Source organism: Pieris rapae, chromosome 24 (genome assembly GCF_905147795.1).
Source record: "Pieris rapae chromosome 24, ilPieRapa1.1, whole genome shotgun sequence".
Lineage (NCBI taxonomy): Eukaryota > Metazoa > Arthropoda > Insecta > Lepidoptera > Pieridae > Pieris > Pieris rapae.
In genome coordinates, this window is record NC_059532.1 from 2,189,952 (window position 1) to 2,208,305 (window position 18,354).

At 35.3% G+C, this 18,354-nt stretch overlaps 1 protein-coding gene across 2 annotated transcripts; it reads left to right on the plus strand.

Annotated features, from left to right (window-relative positions):
- The first annotated feature begins 766 nt into the window (after nucleotides 1-766).
- Nucleotides 767-17,613, plus strand: LOC111000440 (phenoloxidase-activating factor 2). 2 transcript variants are annotated; one of them, XM_045633715.1, is made up of 9 exons: nucleotides 767-903; nucleotides 9,433-9,592; nucleotides 10,390-10,513; nucleotides 11,090-11,195; nucleotides 14,206-14,315; nucleotides 15,593-15,843; nucleotides 16,246-16,430; nucleotides 16,711-16,875; nucleotides 17,417-17,613. In XM_045633715.1, exons 1-9 carry the CDS (start codon nucleotides 901-903, stop codon nucleotides 17,576-17,578), a joined length of 1,266 nt encoding a protein of 421 aa, XP_045489671.1. In that variant the 5' UTR covers nucleotides 767-900; the 3' UTR covers nucleotides 17,579-17,613. The 2 variants fall into 2 exon arrangements, with proteins under 2 accessions (XP_045489671.1, XP_045489672.1); XM_045633716.1 differs by having other exon boundaries at nucleotides 15,614-15,843.
- The last annotated feature ends 741 nt before the right edge of the window (nucleotides 17,614-18,354 follow it).

The following is an 18,354-nucleotide window of genomic DNA, read 5'->3' on the forward strand; positions in this document are numbered from 1 at the left end:
TGTTCTGTTCATGTTCGTATTTTCTAACTTTGTTTATTCATTATGACACACTTATACATTATGTGGGCAAGCAATTATGGGCATATTTGTTCATAAAAAAATTTAATAAAAAATACGTCTCATCTGGTTATCAGATCGGTGAAGGACGACCTCCCACGGGCTCTCCTACTATAATATTTCCATATTTTTGGCGGGAGATAGAAATAGTGTATGTCTTGTGGATTTAGCGTGCGACTGTCATCCCTGAGGTCATAAGTTCGATCCCCGGCTGTGCACCAATGGGCTTTCTTTCTATGTGCGCAGTTAACATTTATTCGAACGGTGAAGGATAACAATAAAAACCAGCTTCTGTGTCGACGGCAATGTGTCAGGCACGGGAGGCTGATCACCTACTTGCCTATTAGATTTAAATTTGAAACAGATACAGAAATCTGAGGACCAGAACTAAGAAAAAAATTGCGTCATTGTTTTTTTTTTAAAAGGGGGGCAAACGAGCCCATAGACACGCATTTTTAGTGGGTGCGTTGCCGTCTTTTGAGGGAGAAGTACGCTTGAATTTTGAATAGTTGGAGGTTGCATCTCTCAGGAAGACCGTGGGAGAATAGTTCGTTCGCTAGAATATAACCTTACAAGGTTAAACTTGTGTGGAAGATTTCCCGTCATCAAGATTTATGTTACGTTATTTGATTAAGTTCTAAATATTATAAAAACACAAAATCCAAAAGTTCAATGTTTTTATTGGCATACTCGTATTCATTATTACAAAATGGACGTTCGTAATGTCAGAAATACCAGCCTTGTGCGTTGAGGAAAATCTGAAGTTAAAACACGAGTGACCGCGGATCCGTTTGGACGTAATGTTTGTGTGTTCAAGGTGAATTTAAATCTGTGATTTCGTTAATGGTATGTTTTTTATTATATTCTTTATATTACCTATTACCAACACACATATATCGTAACTGTTTTCTTATCTGCATAACAATGAAATTAATAAATATAAAATTGAAACCAAATTTCAAAAGTTTTAGTACTCTGGGATTTCGCTGTATTGCGAGGAAAACACTATACAATCTTCATATTATAAATAAAAAAGTAACAATTATTTCATAGGAATCAATAAAAAAACTTAAATTTAATTGTTAGTTTTCCATAAAACATAATTATAAATAAACTAAAAATCTGTTGATATGTAGATCCAATTGAACAGTGTAGGTTCATCTTATTAATGTCTTATACCGTAAACGATATAAAAAATGATTCAGAATTTGATATTTTACCTAGTCTTGTTAAGCGAAAAGGTATTTTAATAGTTAAAAACTTAGTTGAAAGTGTATTATTTTTAGTAAATTTGATATTATCTGTATAAGTCGCAGCCAACTAGCTTAGTTAGTCGTTCAATTAATAGTCTAGTCCTTTTACTAAACGCCGTTTAACTAGCGTACTTGTATATAGTCATTTGATAAAATATCTAGGCAAATGTTTTGAATCGATAAAACATTGGCATACAATAAATTTGATATTGTTTTCCAAAGTTTAATTAAAAATTATATGGAATTGTGTAGTGACACTAAGTGTAAGTACTAGAATACTAATTAGTTACATTTAAAATATGTTAAATTAGGAATTTCTTATGTCAGATATTTTAGCTTTTAGCCAGCCAGTTAATTAAATGATCTAGCAAACGCTTCAGCTGAATATAATTCAGGCCGGTAGTTAAATAGCGTCGTTTAGTAAAGAAGCTAGACTATTGATTGAACGGCTAGTTAATCTAGTTAGCTGCGACATATATATATAGAATACACAAGAAACTGCATAATTAAGTTTTTGATATATCTAAGATAAGTTCTGTTCTTTATTTGACATCAAAATAGATGTCTTGTATAAACTATCTATTTAGTTTCAGTTCCGTTTGCTTTTAAGTATATATTTGTCCTATATTTGCTTATTTTCAATTGATATTTGAGTATTATGGTACGTATATATTATGCTAACTGACATTAAACGATTCTTTTATCGGCTAGTTGTTTGCGTAACAGTTCTTTGAACTACTACGAAGACATTGTGGATTTACATATTAAGGCCTATTTTATTTCAATAATAATATTATTAAGTAATGCAATATAAAATATTTGGTCTATAGTGTGTACACGAAGGCCGCTTCAAGCTGATTTTTTTTATAGCACAGGGGGCAAACGTACAGGAGGCTCACCTGATGTTAAGTGATACCGCCGCCCATGGACACTCTCAATGCCAGAGGGCTTGCGAGGGCGTTGCCGGCCTTTTACGAATTTGTACGCTCTTTTCTTGAAGGACCCTAAGTCGAATTCAATAATAATACCTAAGATTCTTTCGTTCATCTTTGGTTGTAAATGGTTGTGCGTCCATGTTTAGCAACTATGTCTATATAAATTTTAATTTGTGTGTATTTAATTGGTGCATATAATATCTAAATAACGGTAAACTAGATTAGATTAAACATATAAACAAAAGCTTGTTCTGACGCATCTTTTGATGGTATTAAATTAAATATCGCCAACAAAATGTTATACAGTTTGGCGATTTTTTAAACTATTGCATAGATTTTATCGCAGGCATTGAGCGCGGCGACCATATCAAGAAATTCCGTAACGAAAATAACCTAACACACTATGACGTAATAAAGGTGCGCCCAATATGATTTGAGCAGGACAGAACGCATAATGCGTGTCACATCTCTCTGACGAGATCGGTAATGTTAACGTAAGCGAGGCCTATACTATATAGGACTGTATAGGCTTGTTAGTCTGAGTCTGGTAGATTGAATTAATGTCAAAGAAAAAAAATACTGCATAAATCACTACATAGTATAAAACAAAGTCGCTTTCTCTTTCACTATGTCCCTTTGTATGCTTAAATCTTTGAAGCTACGCAACGGGTTTTCATGCGGTTTTTTTAAATAGATAGAGTGATTCAAGAGGAAGGTTTATATGTATAATAACATCCATTAAATAGTGGACAAGTACTGTTACATTGCAAACGCAGGCTGAACCCTACGAGTTTTATCAAAATAATGTACTAAGTATTGTACACATTGAAAAGGTCTACAGAAAAGTCCATGATGGTATATGTCTATCTCTTATGCATAACCCACAATAACTTTTTTTTGTCATTTACTTTTTACGACAAATAATGGCTAATTTTCGAAGCGATTTTAACCAATTCAGCATTAATCCTTAACCAATTAAATACCTTGAATACATTGTTCATTTAATATAGATCTATAAAGCCCGTTACAGCTTATTTAGCAGCGATCGAACGCGTATATTATCGGAGTTTTCCAGCGACGGAAATAACAATACATAATAAAAACCTGCTTTTCATCAGCATTGCACCCGTGCGAAGCTGGGGCGGGTCACTAGTAAAAAATAAAGAAATAATTATAATTGCATAGGTTGATAAATAATGCTATGCAATAGCTTTATCGCGGCAGTCCCCTAGTGCCACGCGTTTTTTTTATGTTATTGTAAATGTTTGTCCATGTTTTGATATATTAATTTTTAAAAATGCCTGATGAATATATATTCTCTATTAAACGAGTTTAGGTTGACCTTATGGTGGGTTAATCGAATTCATTGCCTTAGACATCTACAGAAAAAAAGCGTAAAAAAATGTTACAAACTAGTTTTGTACCGTCGCCAATATGAATAATGTTTCATTTTATAATAAACTAGCTGAACTGGCAAACGACGTTTTTCCATGTATATCATTTATGGTTATTGTGCCTCACTCGACATAGATAGGTATAGTGTGCCGCGGATAAGATCTACAATTACTTAGAACATATTTTTTTGGTTCTCTCTTTAATAGTTTAGGTAGGGTACGCAAAATAAGTTGACTTAACTTAACTTTTTTGGTTGATTTTTTACACCTTGTGTCCGAAAAACCCTAATATCTTACGGAACCCTATTTTTGTTCAAAATTAAATATAGCCTATATTACTCATGGATAATGTAGCTTTCGAATGGTGAAAGAATATTTAAAATCGGTCCAGTAGTTTATGAGCCTATTCATTACAACCAAACGAACAAAGTTTTCCTCTTTATAATATTAGTGTTGATAAATCAGTGGCGCTACAACCTCTTTAGGTCAAGATTTCTGAATCTGTTTCATAATCATTTTTAAATCTAATAGGTGATCGGCCTTCAGTGCCTGACACACGTCGTCGACTTTTTGGGCCTATGTCGGTTTCCTCACGATGTTTTCCTTCACCGTTCGAGCAAATGTTAAATGCGCACATAGAAAGAAGAAAGAAAGAAATTTCATTGGTGCACAGCCGGGAATCGAACCTACGACCTCAGGAGAGTCGCACGCACTAACGCACGCACTACGAAGGCACTAGGCCAACACTGCTCATTTTCAACACTGCTCAATGTAATATTTCCTATAATCTCTATATGGTATGCCCCAGGATTCAGATTCTATGCTTTGCTAATTCCAAAGGGCATAGACATGGCTGAGGTTTTGTCCCTATCTATCCCTCTGCTATCTAATATCTAACGCCCAAACCCAATACCCAATCTCAATCCATTTTTGACCATCTTAGATAGACATCATAATCCAATATTGATAAACGTGTGCCAATAACCAAACGACGGATTGTAATAGTCATCTGTCGGTAAAAACTATCCATGGTAGGTCGGATCAGTGTATGTCGATAGACATTTGTGTGAAAATGACAGTTCAATTCAGGGTTTCACCCAAACGCATACAAAATAACTCATGCAAATCGGACCAGTATGATTATATATGTAAGCTATCTTTTCTTTTAAGTTAGATCAAACTGAACACGGTGTGATTTTGATTGAAATCGGTTAAGTAGTTTTATTTGTAGCGGACAAATAAGGTGATGCGTAATTTATAAACCAGTATATTAAGAAGACTAACAAAGAAAAATGGACTAAGGCTGTAATAGAGTGGTATCTGAGGAACGGGAAAAGAAAATGGGAGGACGATCTACCAAAAAGATTGGAGAAGGTCTGTCAAGGATAGAGAGATGTGGAAACAATTGTGGGAGGCCTATGTCGACAGACAACCTGACCAAAGCGGTTGATAATAAATTATTATTTTCGCTATGTAAATTATTTAAGAATATTACTGTATAATAAGAATAGCATGTAAAAATGTTCAGCGAATAAAGAGCTTTTATTATTATTATATTAAGAAGATATTGTGCGATCTGTATGGATGTAAAAAATCAAATAACATGTAATAAAAATAGCGAAGGTTACTGCCAAGTCCGGTTGACCAGACGAGGTTACGCTCGGTTAGTTGTGCTACACACATGTTGTGTGAATAAAAATAAACAGGTTTTTTATATTTTCGTTAGGTCAATTACATTTCAAATCAAATCAAATAATAAAGGAACAAAATATGTATTCCAATTAAACCACCTAAAAGGCACTTTTGAACGTTATAAAATAAAATATAAAGATGCTTAATATGATATTGATGATGGGGAACTGAAAGCCTGTATCTGCTTTATTTAATTTGTATATGTATAATAAATAAATTAATAAATACAGGGGTCTAGGCTCTGAATATGATTTTGTCCCATTCGGTGTCGAGACCCTTGGTCCGTGGGGTCCTAGCGCGATAAGGTTTTTAGGGAATTATCAAAAAGGTTAGTCGACATCACAGGAGAACGAAGAGCTGGCAGCTGCCTCGCACAAAGAATTAGTCTAGCTATTCAAAGGGGGAACGCTGCCAGTATCTCCGGAACCTTGCCTAAAGGGCCTTTTAATAATATTTTTTAATAACTAAATTTTATGGTTAGTTATTAGATATATTTTTATGTATTATGTTATTTCTGTATTAAATATATTCTGAATTGTACATTAATCTAAAATTATATTTATGTTAAGACTTTGCAAATTATAGTGGCATAAAGTAGGTAACATCGTTTTCCTTTTGAATAAATGATATATATATATATATATACTAAACTTAGATAAAAAAGCAACATGGCGCGTAACCGAAAAACGTGACGTTTTCTTACAAAATTTCTCCCGTACGTCGATAAGTCGTAAAGAAGTTTCACTTCAATAATTAATTAATAAATAATTTAACTTATAATTTATGAAGTTTTGTGAGAAAGTAAACAAAGATTATAATTATTAAATGGTGTCTGATTTTATAAATGAGTGCTATAATTGATGTCAATACAACGAAATTGTATTTATATAGTTTAAACTGTTTAAGCAATGATTATAAAGTTATCAAACATGAACTTACAGTCTTAAAAGGTTATCGACCTTATAGATAACTGTTTATTTGTTAATTACGTAAACAATTTATACTCTAGAGAACCTTTTCGCCTATTTAAAAACCTGATTATTAAAATAATTGTAATTTGAAAACCTTTTTAGCTTTGGTCAGATTTCTGTATGTGTTTCATGATATTATGTTAATCTAATGGGCAAGTAGGTGATTAGTCTCCTGTGCCTGACACACGTCAAATTTTGTATTTTTTTTATAGAACGGGCAGGAGGCTCACATGATTTTAAGTGATCCCGCCGCCCATGGACACTCAATGCCAGAGGGCTCGCGAGTGCGTTGCCGAGCTTTTAAGAATTGGTGCGCTCTTTTCTTGAAAGACCCTAAGTCGAATTGGTTCGGAAATACTTCAGTGGGCAGCTGGTTCCAATGAATCGCATATAGTGGATTCCATATAATCCATATTATTTTTCAATCAATTTTTTTAAATTTATTCCACCACATTATTACCTTAACTGTTACTCCTAATTTGATAGAATGTCATTCGTTTCACTATGTTTCGGATAATTTTAAAATTATGTTAAATAAGGTTACAATAAATATAAGTTTATAAGCTTCAATCCGGTAAATTGTGTCCTTGAAATGACATCAATTTACGATGGGAGATCTTTAGCCGATTTTACTTTCTTGTATACATTGATAAATAATAAAGTACAGAGTTGTGTCCTCTAACATCATATTAAAGTTGACGTTCGTTACTCATTCCCCAGGTCTAAAATCAGCAAAGTTTTTCAAATTTCTTCTTCTTCTTAACTTAGGATAACAGCCACCTCTCATTCGGAATTATCCATCAGTGGGCTGGTGAGTGTTAATCTTTTTTGCTAATCCACTGTTTAGTTGGTATTTGTATTTGTGCTTAACAGTGTTGGCCTAGTGACTTCAGCGTGCGACTCTCATACCTGAGGTCGTAGGTTCGATCCGACTGTGCACCAATGGAGTTTCTTTCTATGTGCGCATTTAACATTTGCTCGAACGGTAAAGGAAAACATCTTAAGGAAACCGACATGCCGCAGACCCAAATCGACGGCATGTGTCAGGCACTGGAGGCTGATCACCTACTTCACCTATCAGATTTAAAAATGGTCATGAAACAGATTCAAAAATCTGAGGCCAAGACCTAAGGAGGTTGTAGCGCCACTGATTTATTTTTTATTTGTGCTTAACAAAAATTTTTGGAATTTTTATTTTAACTAGTATATATTTTAATTGTATTTTTTTTTGTTTATTTTTTGTATGTACCTTAATTGTCATACATTTTAGATAAAATAGTTTATAACATACACCACACATTTAGTCATCTTTAATAAATAAAAATGAGTGTAAATAAATAAAAGAATAAAGTTTAAGTTATAAATTGGTTAAAATGGACATAATATTCGCAAAGCCAAATTACCTTACCACCAAGACCTTGTAATGACCTTCTCTAAAGAGTCATAGATATTAAAACCGCGCCAATCAAACAACAAAAATCCGCTCATTTGATGGATTTTGGAGTCAGAAGGTCAACCAACAACATTTACAACGAATTACAACGGCGGGACTGTCCCGTTAAAGGTCAAAGGTAAAAAAATGACAAAGTTACGCTGTAACAGGAAATTTTATTGTTTATAATGACGTCATGTATCGCATCGTTAGTGTTTACATAAGATTTTGCCTTGAACCATGTGTCAATAATTAGAAACATCAAGTCAATATAGGATGGATATAAGAGTCGTGGTCAAAAATATTGATTTACACATACTGAAGTCATAGTTTGCGCTCTGGACACAAATCTCCTAACACTTCCAGACGATATTTACCTGCATACACCTGGAATAGAGCATGTTGGGATTCCAAAAGATCACGTATTAGACAAAGACAGAATGATAACAAATGTGGAATGGCAATGCTCGGGCCACAAGACAAGTCTTGAAAAATGGACAAGTATGACAATGGCAGCAAGCCCGAAAAATAGGTTGGAGCTGAACTGCAAATCACAGCGTAGACTGTGAAGAATTGTCTTGTATAAAAATAAGTGGAGGGAAATAATATGCTTTGTTTGAGGCGGCGTCCATGCGTCGGCTTGTCTCTCTCTCCCTAAAATATGACGGAGGCTGATAGCTGACCATGCGTCATACTCGTGAACGGGTGCTACTTCTGGTGACTGGACGTACCTGAATTCGTGAATGCGTTGATGTTAGTTATTTCGACTATGTATTTGAGTGTTTTTATCACGTGAATGTAGGTGCCTGCTCCTATACCACGCCTACTGCTGATGAAGGACCATTCTTTGTTTTTAATTCTTGTATATATATCTTATATCTTTAAACGAGCATTTCTTGTATATATATATAATTGGAATCTCGGGATCGGCTCCAACGATTTTCATGAAATTTAGTATACGGAGGGTTTCGGGGGCGATAAATCGATTTAGCTAGGAATAAATGATAGAAAAAACCAAAAAGGTGGTGTTTGAGTAGTCCCAATTTAAACTGAAAAATGTATCTTCCTGACATCTATCGGCGAATAATAATACTATTTTTTGTATAAATTGCTTTAACGACACAACAACACTAAAGCAATTCAGCATATATATTCTATACTTTTCATATTTCATCATTTTATTAGTATGTAATTCGTACTTAAATATAATTTCCAAAAAACACAATTTATAAAAAATAAAAATACCGGCCATCCAGGTACTATTATTATTAATTGTGATGACCATGTGAGACATGGTGTAATGGTTGCAGCTCCTTACAAACGTGTGTGAAACAAAAAACTTGGCGATTAAAAAGATTGGAGGAGAGTTTATTTCCAGTTTTTCCCTTCCGTTCTACGCGCTTAATTTGAGTACTTGCAGTAAATTTAAAATTAGAAGCATTTTATATTGATTTGATGTTCATAAGTGTACATTGTGTTACCTAATGAAAAAATGATTTTGAATTTGAAATAGGATGTTACACACACTGTAGACGAAATATATTGTATTCACAAGCCAGGTAGGTAAATATATCCAACCGAAGTCGTTGATTAAAACAGACACGGTTTTCTCGCAAAATTCATTTTTTTTATTGTCCTAAAATTTACAAAACACTTCCGCAAATGTCCACATTTAATATAAGGTCTATTTAATTACAGATGAACAAATTACTAGTACTTATCGCTGTCCTGTCCCTGGCATATTGCCAGGACAAGTCTGGAGACTTGGACGCGGTCATCAAGCAAATATTCGGCGAGCCCACTGCCGGTCCAACCCCGAACACGCCTTCAACCATCGTTCCACCCGTGACGCAGCCAGGTAAGCATTATGCTCCAGCCCTCTGCAATAGTGCCAGTGAGCTGAACCGGATTTAGGTTCTTCCACGATAGAGATTTGGAAAAAAAGATGTAGTATCCACCACGATGGACTTTGAAAAAAAAAAGTTTTGAAATTCCGTCCGTATCACCTGGACGTCCGTTGTTACACAACGGAGTGCTTTTTAAGGCATTTTTTCCGCGTACCATCACTATGTAGAAACAACTGAAGTATTTTTTAAAACAATTCGACTTAGGGTCCTTCAAAGTCGACCAATTGTTGAAAGTTCGACAACGCACTTGCAAGCTTTCTGGCAATGTAAACGTCTATGGGTGGCGGTATCACTTAATATCAGTTGAGTTGCTCAGGAATCCTGCCCGTTTGCCTCCTATTACAAAAAAAACTTATAACAAAAAGTCAAATTAGTTTTTCGTTGGTCAAATCATTTATTCCAATTAGACCACCTAAAATGGCACTTTTGAACGTTAAACAAAATATAAAGATGACTCTAGTTGCCCCTTCCAGTATACATTAAAGAGTAAAAAAATAACAAAAATATGTAAAATATGTAAAATTAGATCAGCAACCAATTGAATTTGTCGAGGCTCTATGATTGTCACATGGAGCGGGACTAGCATGTTTCCAAGCATTCTCATCCTGAAAATAATCCTCTAATTTAACGCCGCTAAAAATGTTTTAAACGAGTCAAGACAAGTCAAGTGACATTAGCTTGAAACAAAGAGTTCCATTTATCTGAACATCCCTCCCATGTGATGATGTTTTCTTCTTGTCCATTGCAGCTTCAACAGACAAACCGTTATCATGTAAAATGGACGATTCATCGCCAGGCGAATGTGTTCGTTACTATCTGTGTAATGCCAACAACTCTGTGATTACTGATGGAGTGGGCATCATTGATATACGGTAAGTTATTTTCCCATTTGTCACACACAAGTGGACTATGATGAAGAGCGCTGTGCGCTGGGAATTCGCGCTTTCCATTCCATGTATCTGATAAAGCAGTTAGGTGGGAAGGAATACAATCTGGCAGTGCTTCAGTTAGGCAGGTTCCTGATGGTGCCGTTGATTTTTATTATTTGGTGATTGAAGGTTGACGTACAACAGGAATTATTTACATTTTACCAATTCTTAAAAGGCCGGCAACGCACTCGCGAGCCCTCTGGCATTGAGAGTGTCCATGGGCGGTATCACTTAACTCACTGTATGCTTGAAAATGAAATGCATTTTCGAGGTTTACAAACAATTATGTCCTATTATTTTTGAGAGCTTTCCTTACTTTTGCTGATAAGAGGAAGGTGGGGAGGGTTATTTGCAGTAAATCGCCTTATGTAATACTTGAACGACCCCAATGGTAGCTTACTTAGATACATAAATAAAAAGTAAATGTAACTTACCTCGTACAATAAGAGCATGCCTAACGCATAGGCGATGTTGTCTGAAGCATTGGCTTGCTATTGAGCAATGTCTGTATATTTTCAGAGTCCAAGACGGTCCATGCCCATCATACCTCGACGTGTGCTGTTCATTGCCCGAAACCAGGAAGCCTGATAACCCAATAACTCCGGCACCTCCAGTTGACAAACAGGTATTGCAAAACTTAAGGAAAAGCAACTAACAGTAGAACGGCAGATCTGCTTAAATTCTCGAGGAAACGCATTTGCTAAAGTACGTTTTTGACATTCGGGAGTCAGACTTAGCGCTGTGTCTTGAATCTTGCTCAAATAGGCACTTGTTTGAGCGCAAAGATTATATATACATATAATAATAATAATAATTATTTATTTATTTTTCTCCCTTAAACATTAACAATAAATAATAATTCCTAATATAGTGACAGTATTGGGAGACTGGTTTCCAAACTAGGTAAGAACCAGTAATATGGATAACCAGGCTTCCATTCCATAGCAAGTCATATACATAACAAAAAGGAAGTTTGTAAGGGATTGTGTATGTGAGTGTGTGTGTATTTGTGTGTGATAGTGGGGAAGGGTATGCATGCGTGTGTTAGTGAGTGTTAAAGGGTGTTTGACATGACAAGAACATATTATGTGAAAATTATTATTTTATTACTTCTAGTAAAATTTCAGTTTGATCATAGCTCAAAGTAATTAAAAATTTATGAATTGTTTGCTTTACACATTTTTATGTTTTAGCATATATATTCAGAGTTTTGTTGAGTTTGTTATACAAGTAACAGCCCAGAAAAGAGAAGGTATATATATATAGATATAGGTACAGTCTATCAATAGAGATGAGCTGTCGTCAAAACTAGGTGTTAATTACAATATAATATTAATAAAATGTAGACATGTAAACACAGGAATATATTCATTGAAGTGAAACTATTATGGGCGCAGGAGGGTGAAATTTTCACGGATCGTCACGGAGATCAATTGATTGAAGACCTATGAAAGAGAGTGAGAGTGAGAAAGGGAGATCGAAAGATAAATACACGCTATTGATTCATGTATTCGTTTAGTAGCTACATATTAGAACTTAAGATGGCAATTCTGCTCCATATCATCTTGTGCAGAAATCCCAGATTTTTTTATTTATTTATATTCTCATTTGCACGTATACAGTGTTAATATAGAGCACCTGGATGGCCGATCTTTGCTCGGTATTTTTATTTTTTTATAAATTGTGTTTTTGGAAATTATATATAAGTACGAATTAATTCAAAATTTCAATTTTTAATAAGCCATTTTGATGAAAATTATTATACAAATGTTATGACAATATCTAACGATCCAGCACATGGTCACACACGATATAACACAATGATAACAAAACTTTTTTTAAATTTCGGGACAGACTAAAATTAAAATTCGAATATTATTTAAAATTTGACACTGCGATGGTAGCGCCGTCTGTCGGATCCAATGTAAAACATTCCAAAATCAATCAATCAACAACTAATAAATTGAAAATTAATTAAAAAAACATTGTCCAGCGGACAAAATTGTGAATCTAAACCATTCCCAGATCCCCTTGAACACACACAAAAAATTTCGTCTAAATCGGTCCAGTCGTTTAGGAGGAGTTCAGTCACATACACACGCACACAAGAAATATATATATTAAGATATATATATATATATATATTGCTCGTTTAAAGATATAAGATAAGATAACATATATAAACATATGGAGTGATCATCTATTGGGGCTTAGTAATAATTAATTTACAAAGAAGTTTCGCTTCTGATATGTGTGCTTTGTACAATACAAAATAATAAGAAATACAAGAATTACAAAAGTCACGATTGAGCACGATAAAGCTTATATATTATGTTAATGTAGAAGAGTTTTAAAAGATCTTAGGGAGGTAGCCAATAGTATGAAGTCAGGACTCCACAACTTAATCGCGGAAATCGTAAATGAGCCTATGAAGGATGAGCTGCGAGATGCAATTACCAAAAAAAATCAGTTGTCTGTAAAGTCGGTTTACTGACGATAGTTGAACGTGACAACGTCATAAGAAAATACTGATGGAATGGTTGCATTTTTCAAAAGAAAATTTTAATTTATTTATTTGATAGATATTTTGTATGCATATAGACAAGGAGGTAAAAGGAAAACACAATTGAATTGATAAAGTCACATTTATTGTGTACGCATAAATATAATTATGTAATTTTTTTAACGAACGCTGCTGCCAAACGATAGTGGCTTTTTGTTGTTCGTTCCTCTCGCTTGCACTTCAAGCCTTAAATGGAACGCCTCAGAGCGTGGTAACGCCTCATGCGTCATGTTTTTTCGTGCGTGCTGCCGGCTCCAATGCATTATAAGACGTTGTCACGTCAAAAGCAGTTCATTAGAGCAGTTTTACACATAGTTAGACCTAAGATTTATTATTATTAATTTTGACAATAGTTTTGATAGTAAATATAAAAAAATGTGAGCCGTAACGGGACGCCTGGCAGATGTGATGTGAAACATCGACATTATTTTGTAAAAGTAATATGCAGAAAAGAACAGACTGTGATAGGAACCGGGTGAAAGAAAGAAAGAAGAAAGAAAGAAAGAACTTTATTAGACACAAAATACATTAATGTTTCTATAAAGTAGAGTGCACTCGCCCCCACACTAGGATTCCCCGTGTTGTGGGCAGCTAGTCTCTTCCTTTTACATCTAAACGTTATTTAAATAATTAATTTTACTTGACAAATTTATATCTATACTATTTTTGTACAATAAGAATGTTTTCTGTATCAGTATAGGACAGCTTAACAAGATATTGTTTGAGTTTTTTAGTAAAAGTATGTAAAGGTAAATATGTCATAATGATAAAATAAAATATTACGATTTTTTTCCAGATAACGATGACTATTTGTTGAATAAACATTATTGTCATTAAATATTTTTAATGTGAAATTTACTACTGCATTTAGACTGTATATCATATAGTGTGACGACGCGTCGCCACGCCAGAAATCCGTTTTACGTTTTATGTTTCACATCAATAATATAATTACATTTTTTTTGTGAAAAAATGAAATGACGCAAGAATAAAAATTATTACTTCGTATAAGGACAGTTCTTTTACCGCACTGACTACATTTGCAAAGGTTTTAAGTTGAATTTTTTTACAGCGTGAAGGTTGCGGTTGGCGTAATCCAGATGGCGTTGGTTTCCGAATCACAGGTGACAAAGATGGCGAGGCGAAATTCGGGGAATTCCCATGGATGGTTGCCATTCTCAAGTAAGAATGTTTCCCTATTTTCGGGGAGATTTTGCACTTTGCACGGGCATGTTTGCATGGGAATGTAGTAGTAAAAGTTAGATATAATAGGATTTTAAACTATTGGAAGCCAGTTATTTATTAATACATATATAAAAACATATAATGGAAAAACTTAATGGATATTGTTATATTTCTTTGGGTATATTTTTGGTTGAAATACCATCTTTTCATGTCTTTTCTTCTTTCTACTATTGCCCCAGGATTCTTGCTGTGATTTCATATAAATATTGTGCCTAAACTAGTATTAATTACTTTAATAAATGTGCAGTAAAATTATGTAAATGTTGGCCATGTTGCTGCGTGGAGTTTGTTAGAGTTAGTTTGCTTTTTAACTAAATTAAATAAATTAATGGCGCTACAATCTTTATATCTGGGCCTCATATTTATATTTCACGAGCATTTGTCAATCACGCACGCACGCAGGTGATCAGCTTCCTGTGCCTGACACACGCCGTCGACTTTGGGCATTTAGCGAGCGCGCACATTAAAATGCGCACATAGAAAGTCCATTGGTGCACAGGTGGGGTTTGACTTCAGCGATGAGTATCGCACGCTGAAACCAACACGTGTTGGATGAAATTCATTGGCATGTGATATTTTATTCAAGGGCTGACAATATCCAATCAAGGTCCCCAGAGATATCTACATAATCAGTATCATCAAATTCTTGTATATACACGAATTTGATGATAAAATCCTTTGTAATCATATGATTACAAAGGACTTTATCGTACAAATTCTTAAAAGGCCGGCAACGCACTCGCGAGCCCTCTAGCATCGAGAGTGTCCATGGGCGGCGGTATCACTTAACATCAGGTGAGCCCCCTGCCCGTTTGCCCCCTGTTATATAAGAACCCATATCATCTTAAGCTTTTCAAAAGAGTCTTTTAAGTTACCCAAAAAAGAATTAATACATAACACACAAATATATTGTATTTACAGTTTCCTTAACCCACATAATAATAATAAAAATTAATAAATATAAAATTAAAAAAAAACCCTGTGTTCCTATAACGCTGGCATTCTTCTTTATATTGCGATACTTATTAGTTGAGCTAAGAATGAACCAGCCTTGGGGACAATGGTACGATCTGGTTTGTTCTAGGGTCACTGGTACGAACCAGACGCCAACCTAAATCTTTAAGATGAATTTAGTGTCAATGATCTACATAATTAGCATGACGACATGTATCATTACAATCAATTACAAGAGCACCACATAATCTTACACCCAGCTCTGAATATATTGATCCTAGGATCGAGCCAGTGAATGCAGAGGATCCAGAAGGCAGGAAGCTGAACGTCTACGTCGGTGGAGGTTCTCTCATCCACCCGGGTGTGGTTTTGACTGCAGCGCACTATGTAGCAGCCTCTAGGGCGTTTAGAGTGAGAGCTGGGGAATGGGACACCCAGACCACGAAGGAGATTTACCCTTACCAAGACAGAGATGTCAACGAAATCGTTATTCACAAGGACTTTAATAAGAGTGAGTTGTAAAAAATTTATTGACCAGATATGTACCAGGTATGTGCGACAAAAAAAAACAGAGCCTTCTGGCAATGTCCATGGGCAGCCGTATCACTTAGCATCAGTTGAGCCTCCTACCTTACCCGACCTGATCATCACGATTGACTTGAATATCCTACTCGTCCTACTCGTATGCCACTTCTCATTTAACCATTCTTCGTGGCTAAGCCACCTAAGTATTGTATGGACAGTGTGACAGAACAGGAATCCTGTCCCTTAACCCACTCTTTTCTTGTATCTCTATAAATATGGGCTTCAATATTGCAGCAGACCTGTTCCAAAGCGTCCATGAATATAATCCGTGTGGGATCAGCACAAGACATTTTAGAATGAATTAAATTTAATAAAAATCTATTTTCAGACAATCTCTTCTACGACATTGCTCTTCTATTCCTCTCATCTCCCATGGAGTATGCACAGAACGTTGGCATCGTGTGCCTACCACCACCAAAAGAACGTACGCCGGCTGGAGCTCAATGTCTAGCGTCTGGTTGGGGAAAGGACAAATTTGGTAAAGAAGGACGCTACCAAGTCATTCTGAAAAAGGTAAAGTTACCTGCATCATCATAAGGCAGCCTTCTACCAATTTTGAACTGAGGTTTTGCTTTATTAATTCAAACAAATTGTACATTTGGTAATTCTAATATACTTAATAACTAACCTTAAAATTTAATGATTAAAATATGTTATTAAAAGGAGTCCCTTCAGGTAAGGTTCCGAAGATGGAAGCGTTCCCCCTTTGAATAGCTAGACTAATTCTTTGTCCGAGGTAGCTGCCAGCTCTTCGTTCTCCTGTTTGTTTATTGAAGTTATTGTATTTTCACAGGTGGAAGTTCCAGTAGTAGATAGACGTTCATGTCAAACTGCGCTACGCAATACCCGTCTGGGTCATTTCTTTGAGCTTCACTCGTCCTTTATGTGTGCTGGTGGATCGAACGGGCAGGATACTTGTAAGGGAGACGGAGGATCGCCACTCGTTTGTCCTATACCGGTAAGGCAATATCAAATTTTATTTATAAAGAGTTTTTTTTTTTTTTTTTTGGAATCTCGCTGTTGGCCTAAGGGCCTTTACAGCTCAGCACGGGCTGTTTGGCGAGCTTAGCTCAGCCGGAAAGGGGGGGTTTCCCGCGACTCGCGCAAGGGCGACTCCTGTGAGACTCGAACCTCGGCTTGGGCCGTCGCGGGGGGGTCAATCGCCTGAAGGGCAGGACGGAAGCTCACTGGAGTGAGCGAAGTGCGAAGTAAAGGTCCTCGCCTTCCCCGGTGAAGGCGGTTTTTAACCCTAATCTGTCTATTGCTACTGCTATTATTATTGGCCGCGCGGGCGGCTTTTAATTTATCGTTTGCTAATTTAATTTATCGTTTGCTATTGTAAAGAGTGAAATTATAAGACGCTTTTATGAAAATATTTTTTATCTATGGCATCTAACTTATAGACATCAAACGTTTCTAAGATTCGAAGTAGCTGTCATACCTTAACTGTTTGTTTTTATATTCAGATTTGTATAGACTGCATATTTTATTAATTACAGTACGAGAAAGACAGATACATGCAGAGCGGTATAGTCGCGTGGGGCATTGGGTGTGGTCAGGATGGGACTCCAGGTGTCTATGTGGATGTAGCCAACCTTCGCAACTGGATCGACGACAAAATGGCCGGCAAGGGCATTGACCCCAAGATATATACATATTAAGATTAAATAAATAAACTTTTATAGTATTTTAAAAACCGTTATTTTTTGTGCTGCAAAGAATACCAACCTCAACAGATGAATCACAGTTTAAAATATAATTGTAGTTAATATACCTCATAACTAAGGTTAAAATTTAATTATTAAAAAATATTATTAAAAGGAGTCCCTTTAGGCAAGGTTCCGAAGATACTAGCAGCGTTCCCTCTTTGAATAGCTAGACTAATTCTTTGTGCGAGGTAGCTGCCAGCTCTTCATTCTCCTGTGATGTCGACTAACCTTTTTGATAATTCCCTAAAAAGCCTTATAGCGCTAGGACCCCACGGACCAAGGGTCCCGACACCGAATGGGACAAAATCATATTCGGAGCCTAGACTCCTGTATTTGCAGGCTTTAACTACAAACTATTAACTTATTATATAAGTCAGAATTGTCATTAACCTAATAAACATTTAAAAATATATATCTATGATAAATGGATATAATAATAATAATAAAGCCCGTTTAATTTCCAATCGTGACAAAAAAGATATACAGATTACATTTTTACATTGTATAGATTATTTTATTTATGTTGTTATATATCTATTAATAATTCTTGTATATATATATATATATATATAATTGGAATCGATTTTCATGAAATTTAGTATACAGAGGGTTTCAGGGGCGATAAATCGATTTAGCCAGGAATCATTTCTAGAAAATGTCATTTTATTTGTGTTTTATCAACTTAAACATAGAATTGCTCGTTTAAAGATGTCAGTCAAATAAAAACT